The sequence below is a fragment of the Struthio camelus genome, chromosome Z (assembly GCF_040807025.1).
Source record: "Struthio camelus isolate bStrCam1 chromosome Z, bStrCam1.hap1, whole genome shotgun sequence".
Classification (NCBI taxonomy): Eukaryota; Metazoa; Chordata; class Aves; order Struthioniformes; family Struthionidae; genus Struthio; species Struthio camelus.
This window is the reverse complement of record NC_090982.1, coordinates 45158743-45177476: the sequence shown is the minus strand read 5'-3', so window position 1 is coordinate 45177476 and position 18734 is coordinate 45158743. Positions and strand designations below refer to the sequence as shown.

The window sequence follows — 18734 nt, the reverse complement described above, 5'->3', positions numbered from 1 at the left end:
CTAGCTGTGCAGCATCAGGTATCCAGGGAAAAAAAAGTTGATAAGGCTGTCATATTTTTCAACACAATCTGAATTGTTCTCTGCATTCAGGAGCCTGCACAAATTGCATAATATTCGTTTCAAAAAAACCCGTAATTGTGTTCACATGCAGTCGGAGGTGTCTTTCCAAAGGAGCTAGTCAACTGCATAATAGATATCCACAGCCCCATCATCCTGACTTCTTCCTCTTTCTAGTAGATAAGAATTTTTTATTTCCTTCTAAATATGATTTTGCAGGCATAGAGCATTTTTATGGTTTTTTGATTTTGTGTAATATATGATTTCTTCACAAATAATTGCTGATGTCTTGGTGTGTACAACAAAAATGTCTCTTCTTCATGGCATCATATATTCAGGCTTGAAAAACTAGGATGGAATTGAATCTTAACGCATTCTAGCTGTCTGGGGGGATCTAAATTCCTGTCCATGAAGATATTTTTTTCAAATGAAGAGGGTGCTGAGTAACCGTGGTAGAGCTATAATAGACTTCTTTTTTATTTTGGAGCCTAAATTATGCTTTGCAGAAGAATGAAAGAGGCAGATAGTTTACAGATCTCCTAGGTGTACTCCTCAAGTGAAGAAGTTGCTGAGGTAGGATAGAGCTGCCAGAACAGTATCTTGTTTTCCTTCCTCCCTTCAGCATAGGTGTGCATATGGGTCTGTGCTGAGAGGATGGGATCCGTCAGAGAGGGCTGCAGGCTGATGTTAGGGTAACCCATAAGACTGAAACGGGCATTGGTTTGCCTAGGGAAAGACCTCACCTCCAGAGAAGAAATACTTTGAAACCGTTGTGTCCATGTTGACCTTGAGGGTTGTATCCTTTAAAACCATGCTTTGTGAACAGCCTTTAACAAAAGTAAAAGAAGACCTCCTTAGTTTTTTTTATAACAGCTTTAAGGTATAAGGTCTAGGCGTTCCTTTTTTAAATGTATGATCAAAACTAGTCTTAGAAAGTGATGCTATGTATGTAGGCCAGACTTCATAGTGCAAGGCAAGCAGTATAATTAACACAAAAACAACATCTGCATGTTGTTTATGCATAAATGGGAGTTCAGATGCTGAAATATAAATATTCATTAGCTACAATGACGCGTTAAAATGATTGACTTTTTGTACACATAGTTCAGGAAGAGAGTTTCACAGATGGGCAAGAGAAATATAATCATCCTTCGTAGGTTTATTACCCTGAAATTTCACCTTGAAAACCAGTGTAAATCCGACCCCATTAAAACATGTGTATGAGCTGTTTTCTGTAAACTGCTGTGGACAAGTGCATCCCTGATGCACAGTTCCAGCAGTTTGATCTTATTAGCACTGCACTATTTTTATCTTTTTAATTATGAGATCTCTACAGATACTAGTAAATTAGCTGGGGTCATTCTCTGTCACTGAGGCCAACTGACTTGCAACAGCCTACATTCATACTATTAAATTGTGCTAGCCTTCAAAACAAGGTGGCCAGATTCAAGTTGCCAATTGGGAATAATCTTTGGCTTGACTAACTGTGTCTGGGAGTTGTTTCTGTCAGTGCTGATTTATCCAGGACTGTTCAAAAAATTTAACAGCATAGACTATCGAGTTTTAGGACCCAGGAACATTACCTGGCACAGGTTAATTTGCGAGTATAGGTCTACTGTAGATGAAGAATAGAATTGCCTTATTCTTTGAAACCAGCTAGTATAGATTCTAACCCACCCATTTAAGGGTAATATAGTCCCACCTCAGAGCCTGTGATAAAATGTCTTAACGAAAACACGTCTTAACAAAAAAAACTGATAGCAGCTTTAGGCCTATTCCAGACTGGGGCGGTTATTTTTATCTTTTTAGTTTTCTAACAGTAAAACCAAAGACATTACTGGCTTGTAAAAACATTAGTTGCTCTGTGGTAATCTGCTCTGAATGCAGAATTTTGAGACAGCTCTGTTGTTTCAGCTGTACTTCTTTTTAGATTTGCTAGACTTGCAGTAATGCTGCTGAAGTTTGTATTATATATCTGTATGAAAGATTGATACATACCTTATGCAGATTTATGCCATTAGCTTAAATGAACTCACCTGATTTTGCAGAATTCCTCCCCCCTTCCTTTCAAATGTGCTCTAATTGCATTAATTTACAAAGGCACATATAGCGAATTCACAAAGTTATTGAGTTTTCTCTTACAGGTAACTCTTAGCTTGCTCTTAAAATAACTGTGTCTAATACTTCTAAAATATTTTTCATATTTCAGAGTTAATTAAAAACTGTTGCTCATTATGGATTTTTTTACTTGTTTATGATGTGACAGTGGTTAAGTAGAGTTTAAAAATGCTCAAAATAGACAGCGAGTAGAACAAAGTGATGGCAATGCTTAGTGCATATAATGCATTTTGTCTTCAGAGTGCTGTACAAGCAATTAAACCTCCGCACACTTTGGAGGGTGATGTGTGATGCTGAAAATGAAGTCAGCTAAGCAGAGAATTTCTGAGTTGTGCAGAGCTACAGAGGAAATGGTTGTTAGTACTAGAAATAGGCCGGCTAGTTTTTTGCGTGTGTTTTTTGGTGCAGGGTGGCGGTACAGAGGTAGGTGCAGAAACTTAAACAGGAGAGTTCCTCTGGGCAAGGGGGCTGGGTCATGCCCGGTGTGTCGGGTGCAGCCCATTGCAGAAGAGGAAACATCATCTTCATCTCCTGCACCCCAGACATGGAGAAAAAGCAAGTTTAGGCAGTGCAGCTGTAGGAGGAACTTTTCATTTCATGCTATGCTAATTCTTTGCTTAATTCTCATAGTCTGCAAGTGGGTGACTCTTCTGGATGGGTTTAAGAAGAAACTGCTAGAGCAAAGCTGTTCTTCCTGCTCCAATCCTATGACCTACTTACAGTTTAAGAGGAGAATTTCATGCCGCTGCAGACAGCTCCCTGCACATAGCCCGGTTATTTGGGATTTGTGTGGGAAGGTGCCTGCATTATCCTCTCCTACATATGTTAGACTGCACCGAAATGACTGTACATGATTTGCTGTGATCGCACCTGGTATAGCATTGTTATATTTAAGGCTGCTTCATGCTTCAAAAAGTAGGAACACTTAAGAAATAAAACTGTTTGCAGTTGCAAAAGAAAATAATTGTGGAGCTTACAATTAAAATTTTATATAAACTAATTACTTAACCCAGACAGGAAGTTCTAAATTATTTCATACCTTTGAGTATGGTAGACTAGCAGAGAAAATAAACACGTTTTGATTTATGCATCTATACTGATGCATTTCTTCATACTTTTTTATAATGCTCAGACTCAGTGATTTCATAAATCAAATTGGCTGAAATACATATTTGTAAAAGTACAAAGGCAAATATGCTTTGTTATTGCAAAAATAATATTCTGTTAAAATTAGTTTAAACTAACTGAAGATTTATGAAAATTTTTGGAAGTTAGTACATCAAGTAAGAGACTTCATGCTGTACTACAGATTCCCAGAGCAACTAGAAAATGCAAGACACGTGCAAAAAATAGGATTTCGGGTATGTTTGGAGAAGCTTTCGTTATTTGGTGCCTTTCCAAGACTCTATTTTATTGTTTCAGTAGGTTGTGGAATTCTGTATCTGGGTAATACACCCAGAAGTGAAATCACTCTTGCTTGTGTTTTCTGCAGTGATAAAATGGTCTTACCTTTGGTCCCAAAGCCATTGTGACTGCAATAAGGGAAGAGTAGGGGAGTGAAAATTATGCTGCATATATAATTTGATGTGATGTCATTTCACACTTTTACTACTGCAACCTCATTGACTCCTGTGGAGTTGGGTTATGTAATATACAACAAAAGCTGGGTCTGTCCTTGTAGGCAAGAGCAATGATCTCAAATCACTGACACTATCTTTTTAAAAAGGCTTTATAAGCAAGAATTCTTAAATACTGTATCATGTCTCCAAATAGTCACATTTCCAAAATAATTTCCATTATTGTTTTTTATTTTGGAAACAAAATTTAAAAAAATTATAGCCTTAAATAAGTCAGCGTTTACACTGTAAGCAATCAAATAAAATAAATGCAGTTTTCCACAATCAGCAAAAATCACACTATCCAACTCCCAAAGCCCAAGCATCACTGAATTTCAGGTCCAAATTACCTGGGGTCTGGGAGAGAAATGGAAACAGAGAAAAAGGCCATTAATATTAGCTGTATTACCTTGCTTTTAAATACAGCCTGAACCAATTGAAGCTGTGGAGTTTTAAATTGACTTCAGTGGGGACAGCCCAGTTTTGATGATGGATCGTTATGCAGCCCTGTTGCCCTTTTAAACTTGTCAAACGTCTGAAACACAACTTAAGTGTCACAACAGCTTTAAAGATGTGAAATCTAAGGTATAGAGAAACTATATAATTTGCTTTAGGATAAAAGACAATAGCTCCAGGTCATATACCGTGTCCTCATATCAATCCGTAGTTGTTGCACAGTTGTTGGACATGTGAATTATAATTCACTTGGCACACTCAGAAGATTGTAATAGCATATAGTCACTTGGTAACCGTGAAATTTTAGATTTGTCTTGATCCCCCAAAATTTAATTATCAAAGCCGTACATATCTTCTTTTCCAAAGCCTACACGAATGTGCAGTGTGTGACCAAAGTGTACATATTTGTCTCTCTATATGCAGGAGGATCTGTGCTGAATGGTTATTTTAGACACCAATTATCTGGAGAGTGGCTTTACCATTCTACATATATGAAGTAATTACAAGAGAGTCGATAAGAATAGTTTATTCACCTTCCTCCTCCTAAAGAAAGGAATAGAAAATAGGAATGTGTATTTTTTCTTTAATGAATAGTCCCTCATTGTCCTGCTGGATTATTAAATGGTTATTTAAACTTAGCTACTTCAGAAACATTATCAGTTAACCACATCCCTATCAAACAGTATATAAGTGTAATTAAACTAAATTGCTACATGGTAGCATTCATTACACAATGACACGCTTCTGTTAGGGCTATAGAAAGAGCTTAATTACAAGTCTAGACATCCCTGAGAAGGGAAAAAAAAATGTTCTTTTCAATTTTTTAAAGATTTAGTGTCTACTTTTTTAGCTGAAGATGCCTAATACTGAATTGGAACTTCTGGCTTTGGTTCTTCAGCACTCTGCAGGCTTGGTTTTGTAATAGATTCAACAAGCAAGTCCTAAAAATACCCTAGGTAATAATAAAAGTGATAGAAGTTCTCCTTTCAAAAACATGAGTGAATCTGGTACTCATGAAAGTGGCAGTCATATAGTAAGTGACTGTGGTCATACTCAGCAGCTTTGCCGCATACCTTAACAAAAATTAATGTTTAATAGTATAAAGTTAATAATAATAAAAATACTGCACCAGCCATGGAAGTCCACAAGCTTCTCCTCACAACTAAATCAGTGCACATTGAAAAACTGTCATCTTTACTGAGGAGAAAAAGGAGTGTTGAGTCTGTAACCAAAGCTTTTCCCCTGCAGAGACTGTTTGGCTGTGGCAGGTAGCGCGGGGTGTAATACAGGTGTGCTACCTGGTGAATCACATTGCCAGCAGGGCAGTAGCCAGCTGCCTGGTATGGACAAGGGGTGCACATGGAGCTCCCTTAATCATGTCTTTGATTTTCTAATGCAGCTTAACACAAGAAGTGGGCTCACATGTAGCTGGGGGGGCCTGTGAGCCCAGAAAGTGCCAGGAGCTGGTGAGCAGGAGGGCTGAGAGCAGAGGGGTTTTGCAAGGGGTTACAGCACACACAGAGCAGCAGCCATGAGGGTACATGCTGCTACCAGAGCTTTATGTGCTCTAAGATCTTTCTCGATCTGCGACACTGGAAATCATGCCCCGAGCTGGGCCCCCAACTTTGTGTTTTGTTTGGATATCGTGGGACTAAGGCCTGCCATTGAGGGCAGAAAGGAGCTGTCGTCTAGCGGTGGGCTTGCTGAGGGAGCAAGTAAAAGAGATGTAGGAGGAAGCACACGATGATCATATGCGACAACAACAGGATGAGTGTGGAGATCTCAAGAGACAAGATACCAAAATAGCTGGAGAAGGCTGCAAAACAGCAGAAACAGAGGAGGAGCTGGCAGCTTTTTGGAGAAGCTGGAGACAGATGCTTTTCCTTTGCCTGAAAACCACCTACTGCCATCAAGAATATACACTGTCAATCAATGAACATCCTTGAGTGGTTGGGGCAGATAGTTTCTCATGAGTCCACTTGAATGAAGGCTGATGCTCAGCCGAAGACTGAGTTAAATCCTGGAGTTAAACACAAGCAGGAAAGTGGAAAATTGGTCAGGTTGTTTAAGCTTGAGTAATAAAAAGAGCTTGGGTGAGAAGGAAAAAATCGAAAAGGCCAGGACGCAAAATGAGGTGCATGAGATAAAAGGGGAAGCAAAATTAATCTATTGAAAGATCTCTGTGAGAAGACTGCACTGTTTTTGTGGGGTTTTGCATTAGTTTTCGCTAAAAGTTCAGCTATAACTAGATGCTTAGCCCAATTAACAAAGCAGTAAAATGTAAGTCTAGAAGAAAAAAAGGAATAGGGTAGAAGAGTGTTCAGATCATTTCCATCTTTTTTAGTTGGCTGTACCCAGCCAATTAAAACCTTCTCAGTATGATCTTAAAGAGCAAGCTTTTAAAGTCTGAATCAGATTTAGCTGTTAACAACAGTCATTTCTGATAGAGGCTAGACAGGGTACCAAATATATGTAGTATTCTGCTACAGGAGGAAGGAAAGGAGGAATTATAGACCAATTGGCTTGATTCCACTTCCCAGAGAAGAACTGTAGTAAATAATGAAGCAAACCAATGTTAGGCACCTGGGAAATAACAAAGCAGAGAGGTTACTGGGAAGGCAAGTTTTTGTTAAGATCAAGTCATGCCAAATCAATCTAATTTTTCTTCTAGCAGGGTAAGAGGCATTGTTAAAGGGGAGGAGCAGGAGGTATCATACACGCTTGATGTGTGTAAAGCTTTTGATACTTGCCTTGCCTGACAGTCTCACAGTAAATGAGGGAAATGTGATCACGATTACTTGATTTTAAGCTGGACACAATGCGGCTTGGATATCTGTATCCAGGGAGTGGTTATCAGTGTATCAAAAGATATCAAGAGAGGATGTTTAAGAACAATTTTTTTGGATCTGATGCTTTCAGTGTTTTTGTTAACAGCCTTGATGATGGACTAGAGATGAGTCTTATGAAAAAAATGGACAACATAAAACTAGAAGAGACTGCAAGTATGTTGGAAAACAGGGTTAGAAATAAAATAAGCTTGATAAAAATTGAAGACCCTTCAGCAGTGTCAAGGACAAGATTGTATATGGGCTGGAATAGTCAACAGTAAAAACATAGGAGTGGGACCAAATCAGAAGGATCTGAAGGTTACGGTGGATCAAAAGGCAAACAGGAGTGTGCTGTGTTGCAAAATAGACAAATATGTTTACCAACACATCCTATGAGATTTGTCAGGCCTTGACTGGGATACATTTTTGCATTTTGAACACATTGATGCAATTCGATACAGCCCAGAGGAGAGCAACAAAGAAGGATCATGGGTCTAGAAAACAGTCTGTAAGAAAAGACTGAAAGAACTGGAGTCTTCTAGACTTAAGAGAGAAGACGGATGGTGGACATGGGAGCAAGTACACAAACGGCTGTTGCAGGAAAGGGCATAATCTGCTTTCCTCATCTAAGGTATATAAGAAACACAGTAATGGCCTTCATCTGCACCTGTCAAGATCCAGGTGAGACATAGGGAAGTATTTCTTCATTGTCAAGAAAGCACAGCCCCAAAATAAATTGCTTGGGAAGACTGAAGAGTATCAGAGTATCTAGTATCAGGGGGTTTTAGGTGTAATTTAGGCAAACAACTCTTGTAGATATAACTGATATTGCCTGTGAGCATAGTGAGGCATAGATGATTCAGGTTCATTTCAGCACTGCTTTTCTACAATTCTGTGTAGTAGATGCCATAAACAAAAATAAGAAGAAGGACCTAGGAGAGCTAACTTTGGCCTCTTCAGGGACCTGCTTAGGGGAATCTCATGGGGTAGGGCCCTAGAAGGAAGCCCTCTTCCCCCCCCCGTCCAAGAAAGCTGGTTAATATTCAAGCGTCACCTCCTCCAGGCTCAAGAGCAGTGCATCCCTCTGAGGAAGAAGTCGAGCAAAGCGGGCAGGAGACCTGCATGGATGAGCAAGGAACTCCTGGCAAAACTCCAGCAGAAGAAGGACGTACACAGAATGTGGAAAAGGGGACAGGCCTCTTGGGAGGAATACAGGGACGTTGTCAGAGCGTGCAGGGATGCGACAAGGAAGGCTAAGGCCCAGTTGGAATTAAATCTGGCAAGGGATGTCAAGGACAATAAGAAGGCTTCTTCAAATATATCAATAGCAAAAGGAAGACTAGGGAAAAGGTGGGCCCGCTGCTGAATGGGGCAGGTGCCCTGGTGACAAAGGATACAGAGAAGGCAGAGTTGCTGAATGCCTTCTTTGCTTCAGTCTTTCCTGCTAAGGCCAGTCCTGAGGAATTCCAGACCTTGGAGACAAGAGAGGAAGGCTGGAGAAAGGAAGACTCTCCCTTGGTGGAGGAGGATCAGGTTAGAGATCTTTTGTCCAAACTTGACATCCGTAAATCCACAGGCCCTGACGGGATGCACCCACGAGTGCTGAGGGAGCTGGCGGATGTTATCGCTAGGCCACTCTCCATCATCTTGGAAAGGACATGGAGATCAGGAGAGGTGCCTGAGGACTGGAAGAAAGCCAATGTCCCGCCAGTCTTCAAAAAGGGCAAGAAGGAGGAGCCAGGAAACTACAGGCCTATCAGCCTCACCTCCATCCCTGGAAAGGTGATGGAGCAGCTCCTCCTGGAGGTCCTCACTAAGCATCTGGAGGACAAGAAGGTGATCAGGAGTAGTCAGCATGGATTCACCAAAGGGAAATCATGCTTGACCAACCTGATAGCCTTCTCTGATGGAATGACTAGCTGGGTAGATGAGGGCAGAGCAGTGGATGTTGTCTCCCTGGACTTCAGCAAGGCCTTTGATACTGTCTCCCATCACATCCTCATAGGTAAGCTCAGGAAGTGTGGGTTGGATGAGTGGACAGTGAGGTGGATTGAGAACTGGCTGGATGGCCGAGCTCAGAGGGTTGTGGTGAATGGCGCAGAGTCAAGTGGGAGGCCTGTGGCTAGCGGTGTCCCCCAGGGGTCAGTCCTGGGTCCAGTCTTGTTCAATATATTCATCAATGACCTGGAGGAAGGGACAGAGTGCACCCTCAGCAAGTTTGCTGATGATACTAAACTGGGGGGAGTGGCTGACACACCAGAAGACTGTGCTGCCCTTCAGAGGGACCTGGACAGGCTGGAGAGGTGGGCGGAGAGGAACCTCATGAAGTTCCACAAAGGCAAGTGCAAGGTCCTGCACCTACGCAGGAATAACCCCATGCACCAGTACAGGCTGGGGGTTGACCTGCTGGAAAGTAGCTCTGCAGAGAAGGACCTGGGAGTGCTGGTGGACAACAAGTTAAACATGAGCCAGCAATGTGCCCTTGTGGCCAAGAAGGCCAATGGTCTCCTGGGGTGCATTAGGCAGAGTGTTGCCAGCAGGTGGAGGGAGGTGATCCTGCCCCTCTCCTCAGCCCTGGTGAGGCCTCACCTGGAGTCCTGTGTCCAGTTCTGGGCTCCCCAGGACAAGAGAGACATGGCACTCCTCGAGAGAGTCCAGCGGAGGGCTACCAAGATGATTAGAGGGCTGGAGCACCTCTCCTATGAAGGAAGACTGCAAGAGCTGGGCCAGTTCAGCCTGGAGAAGAGAAGATTGAGAGGCGATCTCATCAATGTGTATAAGTATCTGAAGGGGGGGTGTCAAGAGGATGAGGCCAGCCTCTTCTCCGTGGTGCCCAGCAACAGGACAAGAGGCAGTGGGCAGAAACTGAACCACAGGAAGTTCCATCTGAACCTGAGAAACAACTTCTTCACTGTGAGGGTGACAGAGCATTGCAACAGGTTGCCCAGAGAGGTGGTGGAGTCTCCTTCGCTGGAGATATTCAAAACCCGTCTGGATGTGATCCTGGGCAATATGCTCTAGAGGACCCTGCTTGAGCAGGGAGGTTGGACTAGATGATCTCCAGAGGTCCCATCCAATCTAAACGATTCTGTGATTCTGTGACCTGAGTTTTAAGCAGTCCATGTTAGTCCTCTTATCATAAAATCTGTCAAGTTAGACAAGAACCTGAATTATTAAAGGATAAAGCAAAAAGAAAAAGTAATTCTCATGCAGCAGTTAGAAAGAAACTGAAAAGGAAGAGAAAGGCAGAAAAAAAAGTCCTTCTTCTGCAGTCACACTTAAAAGGTCATAGCAATTGTACAAACATGAGTTGATGATGTGTGCTGTGGGAATAAAGGCCCAGGTGAAGGCTGCCTTTTTTTAAACAGTAAGTGTTTCAGAAAAGGCCTATGTATTATTCTCATCTGGTGTCGTGCTGAGCCTGGCCTCAGAGTTTATCAAATAGTAATAAAACTATCAAACTCAATTGTGCTGGAATACATTTGTGGCAGATTATCTGAGAGATGATATACGCTAATAATGCAGTAGCCTACTGTGTGCCTGAAGCATAGCTGATTTCACCCGCCTGGCCTACATGCATCTCATTGGGCGAAGCAATTGAAAAATAAGTGTGAGCATAGAACATCCAAGGCCCTATGCTTAACAAATAGAATTTTTTCACTATTTATTTTATTTTTTTTGCATTGCGGTTCACTCAGCTAATACAGACTGCTCAGGGTCTCTAAATGTTGCTAGTTAGTTTCCATTTTATTTTTTCTTGTTCTTGTTCGCTTTTGCTGAGTGGAATAGCCATATGTTCCTGAAAATCAGTAGCATTCCTATTTATAGCACCTGCCTTGATATTCTGTTCAAAAAAAAAACAACAGAGGAACAAATACATGGGAAAATACATTTTTTTTCGCTGTGCCGTTGGCTAGCTTGTCCGATGAAACTGGCGTGCTTGGAGAATGTTTTTTGGTGAACAAAATTTATGGTGGCCTCTCTTCCGTATACATCTCATCAAGCCAGACCAGGTGTTGTTATTCTACGAGTCATACCTTTTAGTACATGGATGTTACAGGACAAGACTGGATCTAAATGTGTTCATGTAATGTTGCCATGGAAATGCAGCACTGTGATGTCAATATAAATTTTCTTTTTGCACCTTTTTATCCCTAACACAGATTAACAAAGCTGCAATCAGAGAACTAACATGTCTTTTTTTTTAGTGGTTAGTATTGTCTACTGAAAGTCAGAAAAAAGTGAAAACGGGACTTTTTAGCTACTATAAGAGTATCTCTTCATATTATGATCACATTTTATGTGCATGCTATGTTAAATTGTTAGATAGCACTGCGCATCTAAAACTCCTCGTCCATCCATAGAATTAAAATGCTTTTCAAGTCTCATCCATATTTTATAGGTGGGGAAAGTGCTGTAATTCAGCAAAGCCTGCTTCATAAAGGGAGTCAGAACCTTATTCTGACTCAGTATCTGTGCCCTGATCTTCTTGTTTCGTCAAATTGTTTCGCCATTGAGAGACACTGGGTATAAGCAGTACAGCGTAGTATATCTAGTCTACTAGTGATTCACTATTTGAATACACAGTGCCCAAAGCTGTACTCCAAATTGGAAGACAGAAACAATTATCATTGAACTTATACTGCGGAGGGCACTGCCTGTAAAGGATAACTTCACTGATTACAATCAATACATGACAAATAACATGAAGAGAAATCAAAATAAAGCATATATAAATTGAAATAAGTGTTATACAAAGGGGATTTTATTAATTTAACTAAATCTGTTTCTAAATCAAGATCGTTAAATTTAGAATATTGCTTACCTGTATATAAGACATTGTTAGTATCAAGTAATCTTCACTACCAGGAGCCATTATGTTACATGGTGAACAGAGCTGGAGGCTAGACTCTTTTCACGTAGCCTGTTTGGACTGGTAAAAACTAGCAGACAATAAGGCCCAGGCTATTTACCAAGTAAGGGAGGAATGCTGAAAGCGGACACAATCTTGGAAGGTCCCATTGGTAGTGGGTTGCACAGCAGAAAAAGCATTGTGTAAACGACAAATGGCTCCAACTGCGGCGGAGAGGGGAGGGAGCTGCAGTAGCTGCTTGTGCTGGGGATCTTCAGGAGCAAGGCTGTTGGGAAGCAGGTGTATTTCATAGAAGTGAAGTCATAGGTCTTCCCTCTTGCAGGAAGCTGGCTGGCAGTTTTGTGTTGATGAAGAGCAAAATTTTTGTGTCGGTGCGAATAATACTTGTTTTAACTTTTATCTAGCCAGATACGTATGATCAGGCTCTCTGTCCTTTTGTATGTCTGTTAGTCCGCAACATAACTATTGACTCTGTTGGCCAGCTTCAACAGAATTTGACCGAAGGTAGGTCTCGAAGCTATAAAATGCCAACAGCAGGCCTGTTAAAAATATGACTTGGCAGCTTCTGGCAGCCCCAGACATATACTTTAGTTTTGGCATAGGGAAAAGTCAGAGGGGGTGAGGTATCCACAGTGGGTGGGTAGGAGAGAGGGGATGCAGAGAGGCTGCGTATGGCGGAAGGAAGGGCAGCTGCGGGTATCGGGATGCGGGGACAGGCGATGAGCTGAGGGTAATGCAGTGCCAGGCTTTGAAAGATGCGGCTTTGGTTTGGGGGGAAAAGAGGTCAGGCAACATTGAAAAATCTATGTCTTTGGTGGGCTCTCCTAGACATTATGGGACACCTCAGTTGTGCCTGTTTTCTGCAAATGGTGTGCTGGATAGAGGAGGGAGATTTTTCCTACGTGGACTCTCTGGTTTATAATAAAACAGAGATCATGCTGCAAACTTAATATAATTCTGTTAAGAAGTCAGTCAGTCATGAGACACAAGCATGGTTACCAGGCGCCGTCAGTTATGGTTCTTGCTTATGTGTGAGAAGGAGTCCTGTGAACCATGCTCGCTTCTCAGCTTAGAGTTGAACAGTTTTTCTCAAATTTCCCTCCCACAAAAAGGCACTTCTGGGGAAAGAGGAAAATTTTGATGTTTTCAGCCTCGCACCAAAAAATGTTGTAAGAATATGGGCGCGTGGAAAAAGGCCTGCTGAAAGACTTCCTGCAGATTTAGCTGGAACATTTCTCTGCATAAATTTGGTCGATGATATTTCATACGAATGAATTGAAAGTGTCTGCTTTCCACTGGCAGATCATGAAATATCTGTTCCTTCTCACTCCTACAGAGACAGCTAAACTGATTTTTAGTACATGAACACAGATCAGTTCAGGAACCTCTTTCTGTCCACTCCAGCTTGATTGCTTTTGGCACGCTCACTGCGTGCTGCTATTACCTCTGCATGTTAAACACATCAGTGCTATGCTGTGGGAGCAGCTTTGCTGCAGTTTTGTCTTCATCGACAGATAAAGATGTATTTTTATCCAGGGAAGACACAGCCTCATTCAGCGCAGCCACGCAGATATGACCACATTGCATGATATAGGAGAGAGCAATCTGTTAGCCTCTCCGTAAATTGTTGTCTGTTTTTACATTGGATAACTAATTAGCTATCGCATTGTAGGACACACAAGCTCTTAAATTTAATGTGGTGTAAAGTAGAGGACACTCTTTGGCTGATCTCCTCAAGCCATGTCATGATAAATACTGCCGCTTTAGGATTTTACAGAAAGTCAAAAAATACATTTATTGCGCTATAAGAGACACTTTAAAAGTGTCAGCGGATGCCAGTAAAACGATGCTGGCAAGGGAAAAGGTATGTATTTTTATTGCATGTTACTTAATAGCTAGCCACTTACACAAACAAAAATCCCAGTGAAAGATGCGCAGTCAAAAGTTCATCTGAGATGCTAACTCAAGTGAACACTGTTGCTTTGCTTTCCTGACTGGTATTCTCTAATGTGTTATTTGCTGAATAGTAGCTCGTGCAGTTTTTTTTTTTTTAATTGTGAAAACATGGCAATATAAAAGGCAACGGTAGATCCCAGAAATTCTATTTTCCTGTTGTGCAAGTCAGGAACAGCATTTTTAAAAGAATTCAGTGACGAGTGAATTCACAGGTACTGCATGCGCCTCAGCAAGACAGTTGAATTTTGAGACTGTGAGACTGTATGATATTATAACCCTTTAGCAGTCAGCTCAAGGGATGGCAAAGATTTTATAGTCAGTCCAGGACACATACTACATCCTCTGTTGCAGTTGTCCTCTAACCAAGGCTGTCTGTTTAAGAGTTTAATAATTGTATAACCATTTTCTTACCCCTCAGAATGTTCTAATGTGCAAAAGCTGCCTTCCTCCGAGCCCGACTTTGGCATCTCAGCCTCTCTTAGATTGCTTCCTAGAAGCTACTGTTGTATTAAAAAAAAGGAATAATCTTCTCAGAGCTTTTCTTCTCACATAGGCGTGATGCTATCTTTGCCTTCCCAATTTTCGGTTTCCTATTCAGATCATCACAATATGCACCCAAGGATCTCATGCTGAGCAGGTTTGCAGAAAAAAGCTGCAGAAAATTAGTTAGGTAACTGTGTCACAAAGGTAGCAGTCAGTGAACTGCTGCTATAGATTATTAGGAAGATTTTAACTCATGCTCATAACATATCTTATACTCACTTAAATGTTTTGACTTTCTGTCTTTCTAGTACCTGCATGCAAATGGGATTGTGCATCGTGACTTGAAGCCAGAGAATCTGCTCTATGCAACACCAGCACCAGATGCACCATTAAAAATTGGTGAGCAGCATTAAATATATGCTAAATATATTCTTTTGTATCATCAGTGTGTATTTCACACCATCATTCTATTCTGTGCGAGTGCTGATACTCAGATGAAGAGGCACGTTAGTTGTTCAGCTGCAGAGTTGTGCATGATGTTTTAAAGAAAAATGCAAAACTAAATTCCTGCCCAGAGGAAGTTACAGCCAAAATTATAGAATATGGCAAAGAATAAAGAATATAGGAGGAACAAGGAAGATCATGAGATTGACTTATCGTTGCAAACATCACTTCTTTGTCCCTTTTTTGTTAAAACTAATATGTTAATTGTGAGAGATCTATTGGCATGGAAGTGCGAATGTGCAGATAAGCAGTAGAAAGCAAACTAAGCAAGGCTGACCTCAGTTTTGAAAGGAGATTTGAAGAATAAGGAGGAGTATTCCTTAAAGAGAATAGAGAAGATCCTTGAGGCACAGTCAGCGCCGCAAGGATGGGTGAGGAGAGAGACAGGGCGTGATCAGGCTGTCCTGGCCTGGGATATGTCCTGCCACTCCTGTCAGGAAGGACAGCCACTTGCCCAGGGCCTGACCTCCAAAAATGCCGGGTACTTCCCCTTCTTGCTGGCACAAACGGGCGCTCTGTGAATCCCTTGGCTTCCGGAGGAGCCAACACTGGGGGCGATGCCCCTCACCCGACGGCAGCCGGCTGCAGCCCTCGGAGCCTCGCGTTGAGCCGTTGCAGGTTGCCCGCTAGCTTGCGGCGTTGTGGAGCCGCAGCGTGAGGAGACAGAAAGCAGCAGCCTGCTAACTGATGGGCTGCGTGGGCTGCCACGCTTTGGATATGTTAAACTGGGAAAGGGTTGATTTGTCCGTATTAAAGGAAAAAAACAAATCCTGAACTTTCTGCTCTCTTCCTCTTAAAGAAACAGACCTCTTCCATATAGGGTTTCCTAGTAAACAATATTCCAGATGTGCAAAGATACCGGAGCTGTAATCGACTTGGAAATACCACTTTATGCTCCCTTACCGGGAAGCATGTGAGGAGTGAAAGCGTTGCCTTGTTCATCAGGCCTTGTGTTTATCATGGCTTTCAGGAACCAGATTTCCAGGAAGTAGATATCAGCAATTTCATATTAAAGTAAATTTCTAGGAAAGTCTTGCATCTAGGGATGATAGTATCTTAATCTGCATTTTATCCTCGTGCTCACCTTTTCTGGAAAGGTTCTAACAGTGGTATCAGCTAACAGGTTAATGCACTGTCCAGCGGCCTTGGTTTGGCGGGCAGAGTGGTGTGAGGGCTCCTGAGGTATTTGTCTGCGGAAGCGCAGGCTCCCTAGGGGGAAACGTGAAGATGTCTGTCTCTCACTGAAGTTTAAAAGCTGCAAAGTTTTTAGAAATAGAAAGTAGGCTAGTTTGGAATAAGGAGGGATTATTTCCGAGTCCGTGTGACAAACGGAGCAGTACCAAGGGCATGCGTTGTGATGCAGGTCCCGCACGTCTTGCACTTCCTAAGGCAGTGAGGGTTAGAATGACAGCGGGTTGTTTTTTTCTTAAATGCTGTGCTGCTTTATCTCTTGGCTAAAGTTATTGCCTTGTTTAAAATGTGTTCTGATTTACAATGAATGGCAGTTTTTATACCAGTATATTTCTGTTTAGATAAATAATATATCAATGATAAACAGTTAGGGACAAGTGAACCCTAACCGCACATTTCTAAATAAAATGCAACCTGTTTTTATCCTATCCCAAGTCAAAACAGTCATTTTTACGTTCGTGCTGACAAAACAGAAGCATTTGTATTATGTATTTTTTAAGGCCAGATTCTCATTATCTAAGCTGAAATTTGAAGCAGTTGGGTTTATTCTCACTGAAAATAGAACAGGTGGTCAAGGCTTCAGCTTTTCTGTCTTTCAAAAGATGTGCCATACAGGTACCGGGTGCAACACCATGAAGGCTCTTGCTGTCCGGGTAGTGATTCAGGGGGAAGTGCTGCGAACAGGATGATCAGGGCTTCTACTGGCCCACCCTTGGCACTCCCGGAAGGCCTGTATCAAAATGCTGCTGGGGTTTTAGCTTGCAAGGCACTGGGCACTCGGCCCCTTGTCCAAGGACTCACTGATGCACAATATTTTAACACAAAAGTTTTTCTGTTGATTTTATTGGATTACTCACAAAGTAAAAGCTGCATATATACCTAAAATGAATTTCTGGATCATTCCTTATGTGATCAAAAGTAAATCGCATTCCAGGCAGTTTTCAGTTTAGCTCGTAGGTTCAGATAATATCACAAGTCAAAGAGCTCCGTTTGTGAAATATATATTCGCCACTTTTTAAAATTTATGCTGTGTTCTGTCTAGCATGCTAAATATATTCTTGGCCCCTTAGGCATCCCATAGTACTGGCTGTATGTGTTTTTCAGGATAGAATACAAGTTGTATTTTAAAAAAATTCGAGTCCATTAAGGGCCAGCGATACTCATTTGTGCAGACAAATTTTGTTTCTGGGTAATGGTATGGGTGGATTTTTTAAATTCATGCTCATCTCTGGAAATGACAGTACTGTTGATTTAATACCTAATGTTCATTTAATTGCATATACAATGTAAGAAAAATGATTTTACAAAGGAGTGAAAATATTAATATTTCTAAAATTCTTAACAGCTGATTTTGGACTTTCCAAGATTGTGGAAGATCAGGTGACCATGAAGACGGTTTGTGGAACGCCGGGGTACTGTGGTACGTTACTTGATTGTTTACAGTATGCTGAACTTAACACGTGGAGGTTACGTTTTTTCTTTCCTTGGTGAAATGCTTCTTACTAAGTTCAAAATTCAGAAAGCCTTTGAAAAGCAGAAATAAAAATCTAGAAATCCGAATTGGCACTGGCTAAAGTTTTTCTAAACTCATATTCTCAAGCGCTGAAGCTTAATAATCGAAACATATGTTATGGTATAAGTTCGTCACTTGCATGGAAGTTAAGTCCAACTGTCATAAAATTGATGAAATTACTGAAATAGTGTTGGAGAAGCATCAGCGGAAATGTGGGTTATGTAAAGCTTCATGGAAAACACTAAAATTTATAGAGGTCATGCTTATTATGAACATTTGAATATTAATTACAGTGAATTTATCTTAAAGTGATACATTTTTAACACAGAGGAAACTGAATTATTCCTTAGAGTAGGGTCGTAACTTCAGCCATATAAACCAAATCATTTCAGTAAGTGCATGTTTTTAAATGTAGGTTTAAATCTTGACTTAAACAGGCTGTTCTGTTCCGTGCTGGAGTTGGACCTGCATAATGGAGAATTATGAGTATAATATCAAGGGGCACATTGTGGCGGATCCTGTCAGCTAGATGGGGGCTGGAGTAGAATCTGTTTGTCTCTTTTTGCAGTAAAGAGGCTTTGGAACTTTTAATTAATCTATTTCTCTCCTAAACAAAATTAGAATGAAATCATAGGTTGGCTTCAGTTCTACCATGATAGTGAGATTCAGCCGAAACCGTTCTTTGCCAAATTGACTAATTTGCCTGGGCATTCACAGTACCTGAACAAACATGATTTTATGGATAACATCAGAGGAAACATATGACTCTTGAGCTTAGCCAAAAGGATGTAATACGTAAGGACAGTAATTTTAATTCCTTGACTAATTGAGAAATTAGGTAATTAAATAATTGTTGATGTTGGTTTTATGTTTTTCAATTGATGGCCTTTAAGGACAGTTTTACCTTATTTAATCATGGGAAATGTGCGTACAGTTTAGAAATTGCGTCTTGTCTCGGTTATCCTGTTCTTGTATGTTTCTGTTTTTTCCAAAACGGCACATGGAAAAGTTTATACCGTAAAAGAAACAGTTGTCCACCTTTGATTTGCATGTGAACACACAGGTGCAATCATATCTTTCTCTTTGGGGAAGCTGTTCCTTCAGTCTGAGAAGTCCACCCTAGTGCTATTTTTATTAGA

General features: G+C 41.1%; 1 protein-coding gene across 3 annotated transcripts in view; it reads left to right on the top strand.

Moving 5' to 3' along the window:
* The window catches only part of LOC104150975 (calcium/calmodulin-dependent protein kinase type IV), a 174004-nt gene that overhangs the window by 136366 nt on the left and 18904 nt on the right, over positions 1-18734 (top strand). For all 3 annotated transcript variants that reach the window (XM_068927018.1, XM_068927017.1, XM_009685515.2), the window contains 2 exons: positions 14696-14786; positions 17428-17502. In XM_068927018.1, the coding sequence (XP_068783119.1) occupies positions 14696-14786; positions 17428-17502 (166 nt within the window). The remainder of the gene's footprint in view (positions 1-14695; positions 14787-17427; positions 17503-18734) is intronic.